Source organism: Saccopteryx bilineata, chromosome 6 (assembly GCF_036850765.1).
Source record: "Saccopteryx bilineata isolate mSacBil1 chromosome 6, mSacBil1_pri_phased_curated, whole genome shotgun sequence".
NCBI classification, from domain to species: domain Eukaryota; kingdom Metazoa; phylum Chordata; class Mammalia; order Chiroptera; family Emballonuridae; genus Saccopteryx; species Saccopteryx bilineata.
This window is the reverse complement of record NC_089495.1, coordinates 162,745,471-162,761,987: the sequence shown is the minus strand read 5'-3', so window position 1 is coordinate 162,761,987 and position 16,517 is coordinate 162,745,471. Positions and strand designations below refer to the sequence as shown.

Genomic DNA, 16,517 nt, shown 5'->3' with positions numbered 1-16,517 from the left:
GCTTGCCCGGTCAAGGCACATATGGGAGTTGAAGCTTCCTGCTCCTCCCCCTTTCTCTCTCTCTCTCTCTCTCTCAATCTCTCTCAATCTCTCTCTCTCTCCTCTAAAATGAATAAATAAATAAAATTAAAAATTTTAAAAAGGACATAGAAACTAAAAAGGAACGAATCACAAATGAAGAATACAAAATCTGACATCATGGATACACTGGAGCCTGACCAGATGGTGGTACAGTGGATAGAGGGTCACACTGAGATGAAGAACCCAGGTTCGAAGTCCCGAGGTTGCCAGCTTCAGCTTGGGCTCACTAGCTTGAGTGTGGAGTCGCTGGCTTGAGCATTGGATCATAGACATGACTCCAAGGTTGCTGGCTTGAGCAAGGGGTCACTGGCTGAGGCGGTAGCCTCCAAGTCAAGGCACATATGAGAAAGCAATCAATGAACAACTAAGGTGCTGCAAGAAAGAATTGATGCTTCTCATCTCTCTCCCTTCCTGTCTGTCTGTCCCTCTCTGTTTCTCTCTCTACTGTCTCTCTCAAAAAAAAAAGGAATACACTGGAATGAAGCAGAGGATCAAATCAGAAATTTGGAAGACAAGGTAGGAAAAATCCCAATCAGAGCATCAAAAATAAAAGAGAATTTAAAAGAATGAGGAAAGTTTAAGGGACCTTTTGAACAACATGAAGCACAACATCTGTATCATAGTGGTACCAGAGAAGAGAGATAGCAAGGTATTGAGAGAGAACTTATTTAAAGAAATAATGGCCTGACCAGGCACTGGCGCAGTGGATAGAGCATCAGACTGGGATGAGGAAGACCCAGGTTCGAGACCCCAAGGTCTCCAACTTGAGCGCAGGCTTATCTGGTTGGAGCAAAAGCTCACTGGCTTGAGACCAAGGTCACTGGCTCAAGCAAGGGGTTACTCGGTCTGTTGAAGGCCCATAGTCAAGGCACATAAGAGAAAGCAATCAATGAACAACTAAGGTGTTGCAACACTCAACAAAAAACTAATGATTGATGCTTCTCATCTCTCCGTTCCTGTCTGTCTGTCCCTGTCTATCCCTCTCCCTGACTCTATGTCTCTGTCAAAACAAACAAACAAATAAAACCTATTAAAGAAATAATGACTGAAAATTTTCCATAACCTGGTAAAGGAAAAAAAACACACAAGTCCAGGTGGCACATAGAGACCCAAATGGCCCCAAAGAGGTCCACACACACACACAAAAATTATAATTAAAATGGCAAAGGTTAAAGAAAAACAAAATCTAAAAGCAGAAAGAGAAAAGCAGTTATTTGCCTACAAGACGATTCCCATAAGACTGTCAGCTGATTTCTGAAAAGAAACATTTCATACCAGAAGAGATTGGCCTGAAAAAAAAGTGATAAAAAGTGATGAAAATCAAGGACCAGCCCTTGCCAGTTAATTTAGTCAGTTAGAGCCTCATCTGGAAAGATGAAAGTTGCAAGTTCAATACCCAGTCAGGCCTGACCAGGCGGTGGCGCAGTGGATAGAGCATCAAACTGGGATGCAGAGGACACAGGTTCGAGACCCGGAGGTCACCAGCTTGAGCGCGGGCTCATCTGGTTTGAGCAAAAGCTCACCAGCTTGGACCCAAGGTCGCTGGCTTGAGCAAGGGGTTACTCGGTCTGCTGAAGGCCCGCGGTCAAGGCACATATGAGAAACCAATCAATGAACTAAGGTCTCGCAAAGAAAAACTGATGATTGATGCTTCTCTCTCCGTTCTTGTCTGTCTGTCCCTGTCTATCACTCTCTCTCTGTCCAAAATTTAAAAAAAAAAAAAAAAAAAAAAAGAACTACCATATGACCCAGCAATCCCTCTACTGGGTATATACCCCAAAAGCTCAAAAACATTGGTACATAAAGAAACACGCACCCCCATATTCATCTCAGCGTTATTCACAATGGCCAAGACATGAAAACAACCAAAGTGTCCCTTGATAGAAGACTAGATAAAGAAGGTGTGGTACATATATACAATGGAATACAATTCAGACATAAGAAATGATGACACAGCCTGACCAGGCAGTGGCGCAGTGAATAGAGCGTCTATTCACTGGGACGCAGAGGACCCAGGTTCAAAACTCTGAGGTCACTGGCTTGAGCCCAGGCTCATCTGGTTTGAGCAAGGCTCACCAGCTTGAGCCCAAGGTCTCTGTCTTGAGCAAGGGGTCACTCGGTCTGCTGTAGCCTCCCCAGTCCAGACACATATGAGAAAGCAGTCACTAAACAACTAAGGTGCAATAACAAAGAATTGATGCTTCTCATCTCTCTCCTTTCCTGTCTGTCTGTCTCTATCTGTCCCCTCTATCTGTCTCTGTCACCAAAAAAAAGAAAAAAAAAATGATACAGTGACATTTACAACATGGATGGACCTTGAGAACATTATACTAAATAAAATAAGTAAATCAGAAAAAGCTGTCTATGGCCATACCACCCTGAATGCGCCCGATCTCGTCTGATCTCGGAAGCTAAGCAGGGTCGGGCCTGGTTAGTACTTGGATGGGAGAAAAAGCTAAGAAATATATGATTTCACACAGGTAGGATATAAAAATGAGATTCATGGACATAGATATAAGTGGTAACCAGTAGGAGGGGGACATAGGGGAGTAGGTGGGAGGAAGGGTATAAAGAGGGACAAATATAAGGTGAAGAAAAATAATTTGACTTTGGGTGATAGGTATACAATATAATCAACAGTTCAAATGTTATAGAAATGTTTACCTGAAATTTATTTTCTAAATAAAATTAAAAAGAGAAAAAAGAAAAGGAATATCTGCACCTATATGTTCATTGCAGCATTATTTACAATAGCCAAGATCTGGAAGCAGCCCAAGTGCCCACAGGTAGATGAGTAGATAAAAAAGCTGTGGGATATGGAACGATGGAATCCTACGCAGCCAGAAAAAAGGAAGGAAATGTTACCCTTCACAACAGCATAGATGGACAAGGAGACCATTATATTAACTGAAATAAGCCAGTCATTAAAAGACAAGTACAGGCCCTGGCCGGTTGGCTCAGCGGTAGAGCGTTGGCCTAGCGTGCGGAGGACCTGGGTTCGATTCCCGGCCAGGGCACACAGGAGAAGCGCCCATTTGCTTCTCCACCCCTCCGCCGCGCTTTCCTCTCTGTCTCTCTCTTCCCCTCCCGCAGCCAAGGCTCCATTGGAGCAAAGATGGCCCGGGCGCTGGGCATGGCTCTGTGGCCTCTGCCTCAGGCGCTAGAGTGGCTCTGGTCGCAACATGGCGACGCCCAGAGCATCGCCCCCTGGTGGGCAGAGCGTCCCCCCTGGTGGGCGTGCCGGGTGGATCCCGATCGGGCGCATGCGGGAGTCTGTCTGATTGTCTCTCCCTGTTTCCAGCTTCAGAAAAATGAAAAAAAAAAAAAAAAAAAAAAGACAAGTACAATATGATTTCACTCACATGTAGAATCTGGAGACAAAATGAACTAACAAGCAAAGTAGAGACAGACTCATACATCAAGAGAATGCTGACAGCTGTCAGGGGTGGCGGAGGGATATAGGGGGCCTGGGCAAGGGAAGTGAAGGGATAAAGTAAAAAAAAAAGAAAACTTCATGGACACGGATAACAGTGTGGTAACTGCTGAGAGGAAGGGAGCTGAGGCAGGTGGACAAGACTTGACTTGGGGGAGTGAACACACAAAACGTACAAAAATGTTGTAGAATTTGTCACCTGAAACCTGTATAATTATGGTAAATAGTGTCATCCTAATAAATTCAATAAAAATAAAAACTTTTTTCTGGAACTTCTGGGTAGAATTATTAGCCATTGGAAGAAGCTGATTGAGATCTCAGGGATCTTTGATTGAGAATCAAAAAGAAGGTAAACTTGAAGAAAAAAAGGAGAGAGAGAGAGCTACAAAAGCCAAACCTCACTTTCCCTCCACCTGTGAGTGAGACGCCCACCACCAATGTGACACTACGCAGAAGAGGAACTAGGGCCACCAAAGGTTGGTTCAGCCAAAATAAATTAACCCATTGTGAATCCCTGATTTTCCTTCCTAGCCCTTCCTATTTGTTTAATCCCAGACTGAGTATTCCATCATTGGCAGCTAAAAACATACTGATGGATTTCTAGAGATGTAAAATTCCTTACTAGAACCTTGAAAATCTAGAAATTGTGGAGAATGACTTCCCTTCAGATCTTTAAGAATAACAATAAATGAGGATCATTTTGAGAAACTCCAACACACCAAATCTTTACTTAATAGACAAAGCAGATCCCCCAAAAAAGTAACTAGATTAAAAGGGTATTTCTTGGCCCTGGCCAGTTGGCTCAGAGGTAGAGCGTCGGCCTGGCGTGCAGGAGTCCCGGGTTCGATTGCCGGCCAGGGCACACAGGAGAAGCGCCCACCTGCTTCTCCACCCCTCCACCCCTCCTTCCTCTCTGTCTCTCTCTTCCCCTCCCGCAGCCGAGGCTCCATTGGAGCAGCGTTTGCCCGGGCGCTGAGGATGGCTCTGTGGCCTCTGCCTCAGGCGCTAGAATGGCTCTGATTGCAGCAGAGCATCGCCCCCTGGTGGGCATGCAGGGTGGATCCCGGTCGGGCACATGCAGGAGTCTGTCTGGCTGCCTCCCTGTTTCCAACTTCGAAAAAATACAGCCTGACCTGTGGTGGCGCAGTGGATAAAGCGTCGACCTGGAAATGCTGAGGTCGCCGGTTCGAAACCCTGGGCTTGCCTGGTCAAGGCACATATGGGAGTTGATGCTTCCAGCTCCTCCCCCTTTCTCTCTCTCTGTCTCCTCTCTCTCTCTCTCTCTCTCTCTCTCTCTCTCTCTCTGTCTCTCCCTCTCCTCTCTAAAATGAATAAATAAAATAAAATAAAAATTAAAAATTAAAAAAAAAAGAAAAAATACAAAAAAATAAATAAATAAAAATAAAATAAAATAAAAGGGTATTTCTCATAACACAAAGATTTGTCAGTTTCATCTAATGAAATACAAAATGGTCAAACGCACAAAAACTGGCATATATCAAAGATCCTCAAATTTAAGTGCAACAGAATTACCTGGAGGGCTTTGGTTCATTTGACAAATGATTTCAGTTGAGGGCAGACTGTGAACCAGACTGAGAAACTAGAAGCTATTTTATTCCTTAAAGTCTATAGAACGACAATCCAGGATTGAAGGAAATAAAAAAAGTACAACCAGGCAGCACCACAGGCATGCTCCAACTTTTGTCAAAAGAGGATAAAAATACACCCTGGCTGGTTGGCTCAGTGGTAGAGCATTGGGCGGGCTTATGGACGTCTGGGACTTGATTCCCCAGGGCACACAGCAGAAGAGACCATCTTCCCCTCCCACAACCAAGGCTGGAGCAAATTGACCTGGGACTCTGAGGATGCCTCCAATGGCCTAGCCTCAGGCTCTGCAATAGTTTAGTTGCCGAGCAACAGCCCCAGATGGGTGGAACATCCCCTGGGTGGAATTCAGTTGGGGCACCTGCAGGAGTCTGTCACTCTACCTCCCCACTTCCCATTCTCAGGTTTTCTGCTTTTCCCTTGGCTTTTCTTTTTCTTTTTTTTTTTTTTTTTTTACAGAGACAGGGAGTGAGTCAGAGAGAGGGATAGACAGGGACAGACAGACAGGAACGGAGAGAGATGAGAAGCATCAATCATTAGTTTTTTGTTGCGCATTGCGACACCTTAGTTGTTCATTAATTGCTTTTTCATATGTGCCTTGACCACCATGGGCCTTCAGCAGACCGAGTAACCCCTTGCTCAAGCCAGCGACCTTGGGTCCAAGCTGGTGAGATTTGCTCAAACCAGATGAGCCCATGCTCTAGCTGGCGACCTTGAGGTCTCGAACCTGGGTCCTCGGCATCCCAGTCCGACGCTCTATCCACTGTGCCACCGCCTGGTCAGGCCCCTTGGCTTTTCTTGTGCCTTGCCTGTCTTGGTGAGACACAGATAAACAGAATGGCCCACCATCCTTTGACTCTACTGTTTCTTTACCATGTGTCACAATTCAATGAGAACCTGCACGTGAACGGCCATGATGGCGGCGGCCCGGCCTTACAAGGATAAACATAGAGAACATCCTCCATAAGATGTCTCCGTCTCATGGTTCAGATATTTAGAATCCTTTGGTAAAGAACTCTCACAAGGCGACTCAAGATTATTCCAGGATGGGGAAGGAAAACCTGCTACCAACCCCCTCCAAATAGCTCCAGGTAGTCTGACCCAAAGTTGTGGCCTCTTGCTTGTGATTAACAAAATTTCTGGCCTTGAGCCTGAATTCCTAATTTGTACTTGAAACCAAGGACTAAGCTAAAGCCAGATCTACAGCCCTGTTATGACTGCTGCCAACTCAACCTTTACAGAAAGACCATGGAATTAGAGAGGCAAGTGGCCATGGCACTGGAAATGCCCTTTTGGGCTGGAGGAGGGCATTCCTTCTAGTCAAGAGTGAGGCCAGGACACTGTGTTTTGGCTCCTTTTTCTAAACCTTTCCTGAGCCAGGGAAGGAGAGAGATCTAGTAGCCACCTATTTATGGCAAATCTAAACCTAAGTGTCCAATGTAGAAAGAAGGACCTCCTCTCACATGCCCCAAGTCTCAAATGCCACATGTTTCATCTAAAAAGAAAAAAGAAAAAGGAACCATCCTCTTAACTGGCATATAAAGTCAATCACCATAAAAGGGCAGGATCTGAATACCTTGAATACTTAATAGTTAGAACTTTGCAACTTTTTTGTTACTCTATTATCCACCACCAAACATGCATAAGGATTCAAAACAAAGGAAGCACTAACACTGAGTTTACAACTTCCAAGGAATACAATTTAGGGAAAAACAATTTTCCATCAAAGTTTATATAAACTCCTCAATTAAAAACATTGTACACCCTAACTTTTCCTCCATAAAGTGCTCTCTTTCTAATTTGATGGTAGTTAATGTTATCTGAAGTTCAAGGTCTTTGGAAAAGGTTATTTTCCCATTCTGCAAAGCTGATTATCCTCTAATTTTTATTGACTAGGAACTATACTATACTTAAATGTGAAAATGCAGCTTTTATTTGCCAATATAAACCAATTAAATTTGTATTAGTTTAAATCACTAGACGATGTGAAATAAACAACAAGCCTGACCTGTGGTGGCACAGTGGATAAAGTGTTGACCTGGAACGCTGAGGTCACCGGTTCAAAACCCCAGGCTTGCCTGGTCAAGGCACATATGGGAGTTAATGCTTCCTGCTCCTTCCCCCTTCTCTCTTTCCTCTCTCTCTAAAAATGAATAAATAAAAAAATATTTTAAAAAAATCAAACAAGGCCCTGACCGGTTGGCTCAGTGGTAGAGCATCAGCCTGGCGTGCGGAAGTCCCGGGTTCGATTCCCGGCCAGGGCACACAGGAGAAGCGCCCATCTGCTGCTCCACCTCTCCCCTTCTCCTTCCTCTCTATCTCTCTCTTCCCCTCCCGCAGCCAAGGCTCCATTGGAGCAAGGATGGCCGGGGCGCTGGGGATGGCTCCTTGGCCTCTGCCCCAGGTGCTAGAGTGGCTCTGGTAGCAACAGAGTGACACCCCGGAGGGGCAGAGCATCGCCCCCTGGTGGGCGGAGCGTCGCCCCCTGGTGGGCGCGCGGGGTGGATCCTGGTCAGGCGCATGCGGGAGTCTGTCTGACTGTCTCTCCCAGTTTCCAGCTTCAGAAAAGTACAAAAAAAAAAAAAAATCAAACAACAAGGGCACCACAGTGGTAGCCTGCTTCTCTAACTGCCTTAGCATTTCTTTTTTAACATATTACATATTCTTGCACAAAGCTATTAAAATTGTAAGACCGCTGATAATGTTCTCTTTAATAGGCCAGTTTTAACTATCATTAATTTTTTAAAATTTTCTTTTAAAAGTATTCAAAATCCAATGTGAAAAACCTGGAAACCACAGCAAAGGCCTCTAAGAAGAAAGTTGCCATCACTGATAATCCCTTCCTCCTATTAACAGTGTTGGTGGTGGGATCTTAAGGTCTGACCTTCTCCAAGACATCAAGCTTCATATACTGCCCACAAAAATTAGGGGACATTTCAATATGAATATTAAGTGAAAAAAAATATCCCCTAATTTTTGTGAGCAGTATAGTTCTCCTCCCCTCCACCTTCACCCTCACTCACCCCACCATTTCCCCATTCCAAAGCTTGATCTGGGTCTCCTAGAGCAAAAAGGAACCAAGTGACCCTTCTCACTTCCATCTCGTGCAAACACAGACCTACACAGAGCTCCTAACAACGCACCAGGGCATGATTTATGAGAGTGAAACACCCAAAGAGATCGGAAAGACTCCTACATGGCATTTGTAGAGAGTCAAGAGGCTATTCTGCCAAACTAGTACAACAGAGGAAACAACAGGCTTTTCTGCTCCAGAGACTGGCATCTTATTTCAAATAGTTTTCCACGTAATACAACAAAAGGAAACGGGTACATCCTAAAAAGTTGCAATCTTATTTACAGGAGATGATTCTGTCGAATAATTCGCCTTAGAGGGATGGGGCCTTCGCGTTTTGCAGAGGACATAGAGGACGCCAGGATGGCAAAGGCGCCTGGCCACCGGCTGCGGCGCATCTGGGAAGCAAAGAGGCTGCATCGGCCCCACTGAGACCACGACTCTCCCCAACCGTCACTTTCCCAAAGGAACCACTGGTTCGCCCCATCCCGCATCGCACACCAGGAGCTGAACTTAACTTCAGTAAAGGGGCCGGAACAACGCAAATTGTTCAAACGGGCACCGACACTTGAGAAATGGCCGAATTGTAAGACCTGGTTTTTAAAGGCTTGGTTAAGCAGCCGGGTTCCCGGAGAAAACCTTATTTTAAAGCGACCCCACCCTTAGCCCTCCAGGATGACGGGAAAAGCCGGACATCATCTCACACTTACCTAACCTGCAGCCCCTATAACCGGAGCCAAGGGGAAGCGCGCACCCCATGCAGTGGCCAGGGTCCCGGCGCCGAGGCGAGCGGCAGGGAGTGGGGGTTCCACAGGTTTTCATCCCTGTTCGTGCTCCGCCCAGAGCACTGTCGTCCTACCAGCCGACTTCCTAGCAAGGCGGACCCACTGGAGGCGCGTGCCGCCGCCCGACCCTGCCGGCCCTGCTGTCCCGCAGGCCAGCCCCGACCCCGCTCACCTGGGCAGCGTGGGGGGGTTCCACCCTCTTCGCCCGCGTGCAGATCACAGAGACCCGGGCCAAGGAACCTGAGCAGGCCCGTGGCTCTGACCCCGCGTCAGCCTCAGCTCTTTGTGTCGGAATGTCCAGATGCCGCGCTCATCCCGGCCACCGGTGCCGCCCCTTCACCTCCCTACACTGGGGCAGCCGGCCAAACGCGGAGGAGGCGGTGCCGCGAGTGGGCCAGCCGTGGGGCGGGACCGGAAGTGCGCGAGAGCGAGGGGGCGGGACAGGGGCAGACAGGGCACCTGGAGTGTTCCGAGCTGTACCAGGTGGAGAATGTGGGAAATAACCGACAACCTCTAGGGAAATTCTGGAGCGTAGAATCCTGACCTCGATAGCCCCAGTAAGCGGTGTGTTCTCTGTGGGGTTTAGTTCTTGGTCTAGCATCCTATGCTAGAAACAACCAGAGGAGACTGACTCCAGATTCATAGTTGAGGAAACCGGGAGATGTAAAACTGGTTATTATCTTTCCGTCATATATACATTCAATAAATATTTATTAATCACCTACTCATGCTAGTAATTCTGCTAGGGTCTGAGGTTACAGAAGTTACAATGCGGGAGAAGGACGGGTTAGGGAGGCGGGAGCCCCTTTAGAATTTACATCTGGAAAACAATTTAAAAACTTAAATAAAATATACAAAAATGTAAGATAGTTTTAAATGCTAAAGAGGACTAACTAGGAGATGGGGATAAGGAGTGCAGGAGGTTGACCAGGGAAGGTAAGTGAGAAGGTAACATTTTAAGTGAAGGCCAGAAAGGAAGTGAGAAAAGACATGTGTGGTAGCAACTGACTAAAGCCCTGAGACTAGAGCAGGCATGGCCAACATACAGCCTGCATAATGAGTTTATGTGGCCCACGATTAAATTTTTAATATTCTCCGCTACTTTAAAATCTCAGCTACTCAGGCCCTGGCCGGTTGGCTCAGCAGTGGAGCGGCGGCCTGGCGTGCGGGGGACCCGGTTCGATTCCCGGCCAGGGCTCATAGGGGAGGCGCCCATTTGCTTCTCCACCCCCCCCCCTTCCTCTCTGTCTCTCTCTTCCCCTCCCGCAGCCAAGGCTCCATTGGAGCGAGGATGGCCCGGGCGCTGGGGATGGCTCCTTGGCCTCTGCCCCAGGCACTAGAGTGGCTCTGGTCTCGGCAGAGCGATGTCCTGGAGGGGCAGAGCATCGCCCCCTGGTGGGCATGCCGGGTGGATCCCGGTCGAGCGCATGCGGTAGTCTGTCTGACTGTCTCTCCCTGTTTCCAGCTTCGGAAAAATACCCCCCCCCAAAAAAATCTCAAGCTACTCAGAAGCAGAAGCATCTTTGATTATTGGAAAACGAGATGTTTAAGAAAGAAGATAGTGATACGCAGAAAAGAATTCCGCGTGTGACTAATCTAGGGTTAACTTCCAATAATTGGTCGAATGGATTCGCAATACTTCTTTATTTTTAAAAAAAAATTTATAAAGATTTACAACTTTTGTACTCATCTGCACTTGATATGAACTGTTTGACGTTTAGCGGTGATGTGAAACCCACAGTCTTTTAGGCAGTTTGCCAGTGTGCACCCAAGGTCAAACAATTCATTATTTTTGTGGTCAAGTGTGCTGAATCAAGTGGCATTGTAGCATAGACAATAGCTGCAGTTGATAACTGAAAACGTGTCCAGGCTGTTTGTAAAACAAAATAATTGTTTTAGTTGTGATATAACACCTTCAAGCTAATATAACCCCTTCATTCTATTAATTAAATATTGTTCCAATTGCCTGACCTGTGGTGGCGCAGTGGGATAAAGCATCGACCTGGAACGCTGAGGTTGCCAGTTGGAAACCTTGGGTTTGCCTGGTCAAGGCACGTATGAGAGTTGATGCTTCCTGCTCCTCCCCTTTCTCTCTTGTTGCATTCACCAAGCACGAGAACAAACGTCGGAGACTTTCAGGGGTTTAGATCTTACTTTATTGGCCAAGTTTAACCTGCGCAGGGACGAACCCTCAAGGGGCTGCAAATGAGAGTCGTGCCTGGCGCTTACAACTGGGTCCTTATATATCCTAAGTGAGCAAGCATTAAACAGAAGCAGATGTGGTGGCAGTTAGCTATTCGCTAGGGAGGTCGTGTGCAGCATAGCAACAGGGGAAGGGTTTAGCTTAGTGTAGAATTTCAAACATAAACTTCTGATAAGGGTCTCTAACCAATAGAATGCAGGATATTTTCCCAGCTTTGTGCTGATCTCTTTGTTCTCAGCCTCACAGGGACCCTATCAGCCCTTCCCTGTTCCTGCTCCTTCAAGAATTAAACTCTGGCAGCCACAGCACATCTCCCCAAACCTAACATCGCTCTCTCTCTCTTTCTCCTCACCCTCTAAAAATCAATAAATAAAAATAAAAATAAATATTTTTCTGATTGATTGCAACACAGTTTGGATATTTATATGGTATGTAATTATATTTTTATTAAAATATATTTTTATTAAAATAATATTGTATATTAAAATATTTTTTCACTCACATTTATTCATAAGCAAATTACATAATAAAATTTTATTTACTTAAATGAGCACTCTGCTAACTGGAGGCCTATCTCTAGCTCCCTACCCCATGGTAGGTGGGAGGGCCTGTATAATCCAGGGCTGTGTCCATGATGAAAGCAGCTTCCCAGTGCAGAAGGGCCTACACTGGAGCTGGGCCACCTCCATTAAGATGTCTCATACTATCCAAAAGTGGCATGTCCATCCAACAAAGGAGCTGGTGCCCCTCTCAGGTTGCAGTCCAGGAGTCCACTACATTGCTCAATGATCAGTCCACGATAGCCCAGCTCTCTGTACAAATCACCAAGATAAAGGTCCATTATGGGCAACTAGGTATACTGCGCTTTATTAACAGGCCTCAGTGCCATTCCATAAGCACTCTGTCCATTTCCACAAGCTGCATCCAAACCCCTCAGCAAGTTTACACGGCTTGGCGGGGTCAAACACGTTCAAGGCCTACGCCATTCTGATAGTTTTTTTACTGCTGCTGCCAAAAAGCACCTATTACCTTCTAATGCCAACACCTGCTGCACGTTAGAAGGGAACCAGTGGACTGCCAATTTCACATGAGGCTTCAGGTCCATCCCCGTTAGGTGGGTCCCTCAGCCTTCCCCCTATTCAAACTGGAACAATGGGCCTTGGGGAGGATCCTCCTTTCCTACAACTGTCTCCACGTAATCTTGCAACCATGCAACTCGAATGTCAATCATTCTCTTGGCAGCTGCCGGGGTCACTCGCTTCCCCATGTTTTCAGCAGTTGGAACCTCTCTGCTCTGGCTCAAGCTGCTGCCAAAGCTCTAACAGGACTCTACTAGACCTGCCATCCAATTTCTATCTGCCCTGGCTGCAATCAAATCTGCCCACATCTGTATTTGGGTCGCCTTTACAGGCCTGTTTTATTTGTCAGTTAGGGAGACAGCACAGGCAGCAGCCCTCACTGCTTTATGATCCCGAGCTGCCTCCAGCTCCCCCAAATCTGCTACCATCTGTGTAGGGGGTTGCGCCTGCCCCTGAGGAATGCTTGGCTGCTGGGTTTTTACCTTCTGGGCAACCACTGGCTGAGCTCTGAGTCTGCAGACATCAGCTGTAATCCAAGCCTCATCTTCAGAAGAGAAGGAGTTGGAAACTCCTGCTCCTGTCAACTAAGAGCCACTCCACCTGGCACAGATGTTCCTTCTTCAGTGACCATTTCAGACCCTGAGGCTGCCAGCTCTCAGCCTGAGGCTAAGACTCAAGTTCTTGAATCTGTAGTTGTTTCTCCACTAACTGTTGGTGCCAGTGTTTTACTTCCTGGGCAAACTGGAGCTCACAAACCTGACACTCCTTCTCCAGCACTTACTCCAGTTCAAGCCATCACTGGTTCTCAGCTTATTGCCTGACCTGCAGTTCTTGGATATGTAGCACTTTCTCCAGTGACCATTCCAGTTCACGCCATTGTTGCCGCTTGGTCTGCAGCTTACCCTGGAGCATTTGACCTTGAGCAGCTTCTAGCACAGAACTGGTTTCCTCTTGCAGGGTTGCAAAAAACCCAGCCCATGGCCCATCAAAGAAGAGCCATGGAGAACTATATACTGAAGAACAATAACCACTCCTCTACCCTTCTTGTTGGGCAGATAAAATATATTATGCTCACTTTGTTAAAGATGGCACTGCCCAGGTGGAAGCCCGTCACCCAGGTGATTGCTTGGGATGGGCATGATTGTATTAATGTGTGTTGGGGGCAGGCTGTGGGCAGGCAGGATTGTAGCCTGGGGCTTTGTTTTAGGACTAAGCCTTTCCCACCCTTTTTGATGTGGGGTCGAGTTTGTATCAGAGACTTTCTTATTTTGTATATTGTATTAAAGGTTTTGATTTCTGCACTATAAAATGGGGACAGACCAGGAGCTTGTTCTCTCTTGTTCCTGAGATTAATATTGGGGGGAGAGCAGAGAAAGGCTATGCGGAGGAGACCAGGAGAAGCAGCCAAGATGGCGGAGTGTTGAGTGAGAAGCCAGTTTGTGCAGAGTTTGTGCAAAGAGAGAGAAGGAGATGGGGAACAAAGGAGAATGAGGCTGGTGAGGTAGACACCTTTGATTCTAGGAAACTCAGATAAGTAAGTAGCTTTGTGAGTACTGACGAGTGGGTTTTGGAGCCCAGTGTGTATTTTTACTTGCCCGCCGGGTGCAAGCTAGGATTAAAGATGATGGCCCACCAGCTTTTGGTTCCGTTGTTTCTTTACCGACTGTCCAAACCCAATGTGAACCTGCATGGGCCAGATGGCTATGATGGTGGCCCTGGCTCCTGGCTTTACACCACTCCTCAAGGGTGTTGGTGACTCCATTCCAATCTGATCCAAATCCTGCTGTCTGTGCCAGACATATGGTCAGATGCCAAGGCCATGCACGTTCACATTGAATTTGAACAGACAGTAAAAGATCTGTGGAGCCAGAAGATGGTGGGACATTCCATTTATTATATATTACCTGTTGATGACAAGATTGCAACAAACAGCCTGACCGGGAGGTGGCGCAGTGGATAGAGCGTCGGACTGGGATGCAGAGGACCCAGGTTCAAGACCCTGAGGTCGCCAGCTTGAGCCCAAGGTCACTGGCTCCAGCAAGGGGTTACTCAGTCTGCTGAAGGCCCATGGTCAAGGCATGTATGGGAGAGCAATCAATGAACAATTAAGGTGTCGCAATGCACCATGAAAAACTAATGATTGATGCCTCTCATCTCTCCATTCCTGTCTGTCTGTCTGTCCCTGTCTATCCCTCTCTCTGACTCTCTCTCTGTCTCTGTAAAAAAAGAAAAAAAGGAAAAAAAAAGATTGCAACAAACCCTCACCCTCAGGTTAGTAATTTGACAGGATTCTTCCACTCAGGGCCAGCTAATATTGTATATCCTAGTACAACATAAGAGGCTTAGGCTGTTGTTTGGCTGGTATAAAATGGCTCTCAGCTGCATTAAGTCTAGATGAGGAAATGTTCAAAAAAGTCAGAGTAAAAAGAGCCATATACAATTGTTCTTGTAGGGTGAATCTCTCCTCCTGACTCCCCCCTTTTTGTTTCTGTTTTGGGGCTTGAGAAAGCTATTGGCGCCTGACCAGGCGGTGGCACAGTGGATAGAGCATCGGACTGGGATGCAGAGAACCCAGGTTTGAGACCCCGAGGTTGCCAGCTTGAGCGCAGGCTCATCTGGCTTAACCAAAAAACTCACCATCTTGGACCCAAGGTCGCTGGCTTGAGCAAGGGGTCACTCAGTCTGCTGAAGGCTCATGGTCAAGGCACATATGAGAAAGCAATCAATGAACAACTAAGGTGTTGCAAGGAGAAACTGATAATTGATGCTTCTCATCTCTTTCTGCTCCTGTCTGTCTGTCCCTGTCTAACCTACTCTCTGACTCTCTCTCTCTATCCCTGTAAAAAAGAAAAAAGAAGGCTATTGGCTCCTTCTGCAATACTTATAAGTTTGGGTAAATTTCTGAAGTTCCTGAGGCACCTGAGAATTTCATAATATTCCTTTTTATTTTCCTTTCAGGACAATCTTTTTTCTAAAATCCTTCCTTTTTTATTTCTTTCTCACCTTTGTCTACTTTCTTTTTTTTTTATTCATTTTAGAGAGGAGAGGGAGAGACAGAGAGAGAGAGAGAGAGAGAAGGTGGGGGGAGGAGTTGGAAGCATCAACTCCCATAATGTGCCTTGACCAGGCAAGCCCAGGGTTTCGAACCGGAGACCTTAGCATTTCCAGGTCGATGCTTTTATCCACTGCGCCACCACAGGCCAGGCTGTCTACTTTCTTAGTTGCTTCTATTTTTGTTTCTTCCCTCTGCAGAAACCTTCTACAACCTGAACAAACTTTCTGCAATTTACACAGACCTGTCGAAGCTATTCAGAAATAACCAACTTTCAGAACAATTTACTTTCTTCCTTTTCCTTCAAAAGTACCTCCATACCTTATAAATTTTATCATTAAAACCATATAATTTCGCCTGACCAGGCGGTGGCGCAGTGAATAGAGCGTCGGACTAGGATGCAGAGGACCCAGGTTCAAGACCCCGAGGTCGCCAGCTTGAGCGTGGGCTCATCTGGTTTGAGCAAAAGCCCACCAGCTTAAAAACCCAAGGTTGCTGGCTCCAGCAAGGGGTTACTTGGTCTGCTGAAGGCCCACAATCAAGGCACATATGAGAAAGCAATCAATGAACAACTAAGGTGTTGCAACACGCAATGAAAAACTAATGATGATGCTTCTCATCTCTCTCCGTTCCTGTCTGTCGGTCCCTGTCTATCCCTCTCTCTGACTCACTCTCAGTCTCTGTAAAAAAAAAATAAAATAAAACAAATAAATAAAAACCATATAATTTCTTTCTAATTAATCATAATTGTTGTTGGGCAGATTAAATATATTATGCTCACTTTGTTAAAGATGGTGCTGCCCACGTGGAGGCCCATCGCCCAGGTGATATTAATGTGTGTTGGGGCGGGCTGTGGGCAGGCAGGATCCTTGTAGCCTGGGGCTTGATTTTAGGACTAAGCCTTTGCCACCCTTTTTGATGTGGGGTGGTACAATCCCATCATGCCTCAGATAAGTGACTTTGTATTAGAGACTTCCCTATTTTGTATATTGGATTAAGGGTTTTTGATTTCTACACTATAAAATGGGGGCAGAATGGGAGCTAGCTCTCTCAGTTCCTGAGATTAGCATTAGAGGAGACAGCAGAGAGGAGAGAGCAGAGAAAGGCCACATGGAGGAGGCCAGGAGGAGCAGCCAAGATGGCAGAGTACTGAAGGAAAAGCCAATTTGTGCAGAGTTTGTGCAGGGAGAAGGAAGGAGATGGGGA

At 46.4% G+C, this 16,517-nt stretch overlaps 1 protein-coding gene across 6 annotated transcripts in view; it reads right to left on the bottom strand.

Annotated features, from left to right (window-relative positions):
- Window positions 1-16,517, bottom strand: part of NINL (ninein like) — a 203,285-nt gene that overhangs the window by 146,373 nt on the left and 40,395 nt on the right. For 2 of the 6 annotated variants that reach the window (XM_066237906.1, XM_066237908.1), the window contains exon 1: window positions 9,150-9,350. The exons of 1 other annotated variant lie outside the window; for it this stretch is intronic. Coding sequence is in view for 1 of the 5 variants with exons in the window: in XM_066237905.1 (XP_066094002.1) it covers window positions 8,903-9,014 (112 nt within the window). In the remaining 4 variants the exon portion in view is untranslated. Of the gene's footprint in view, window positions 1-4,647; window positions 4,694-7,127; window positions 7,263-8,902; window positions 9,018-9,149; window positions 9,351-16,517 lie in introns of those variants that run through there. 3 more of the 6 variants (XM_066237909.1, XM_066237905.1, XM_066237910.1) reach the window with 3 other exon arrangements.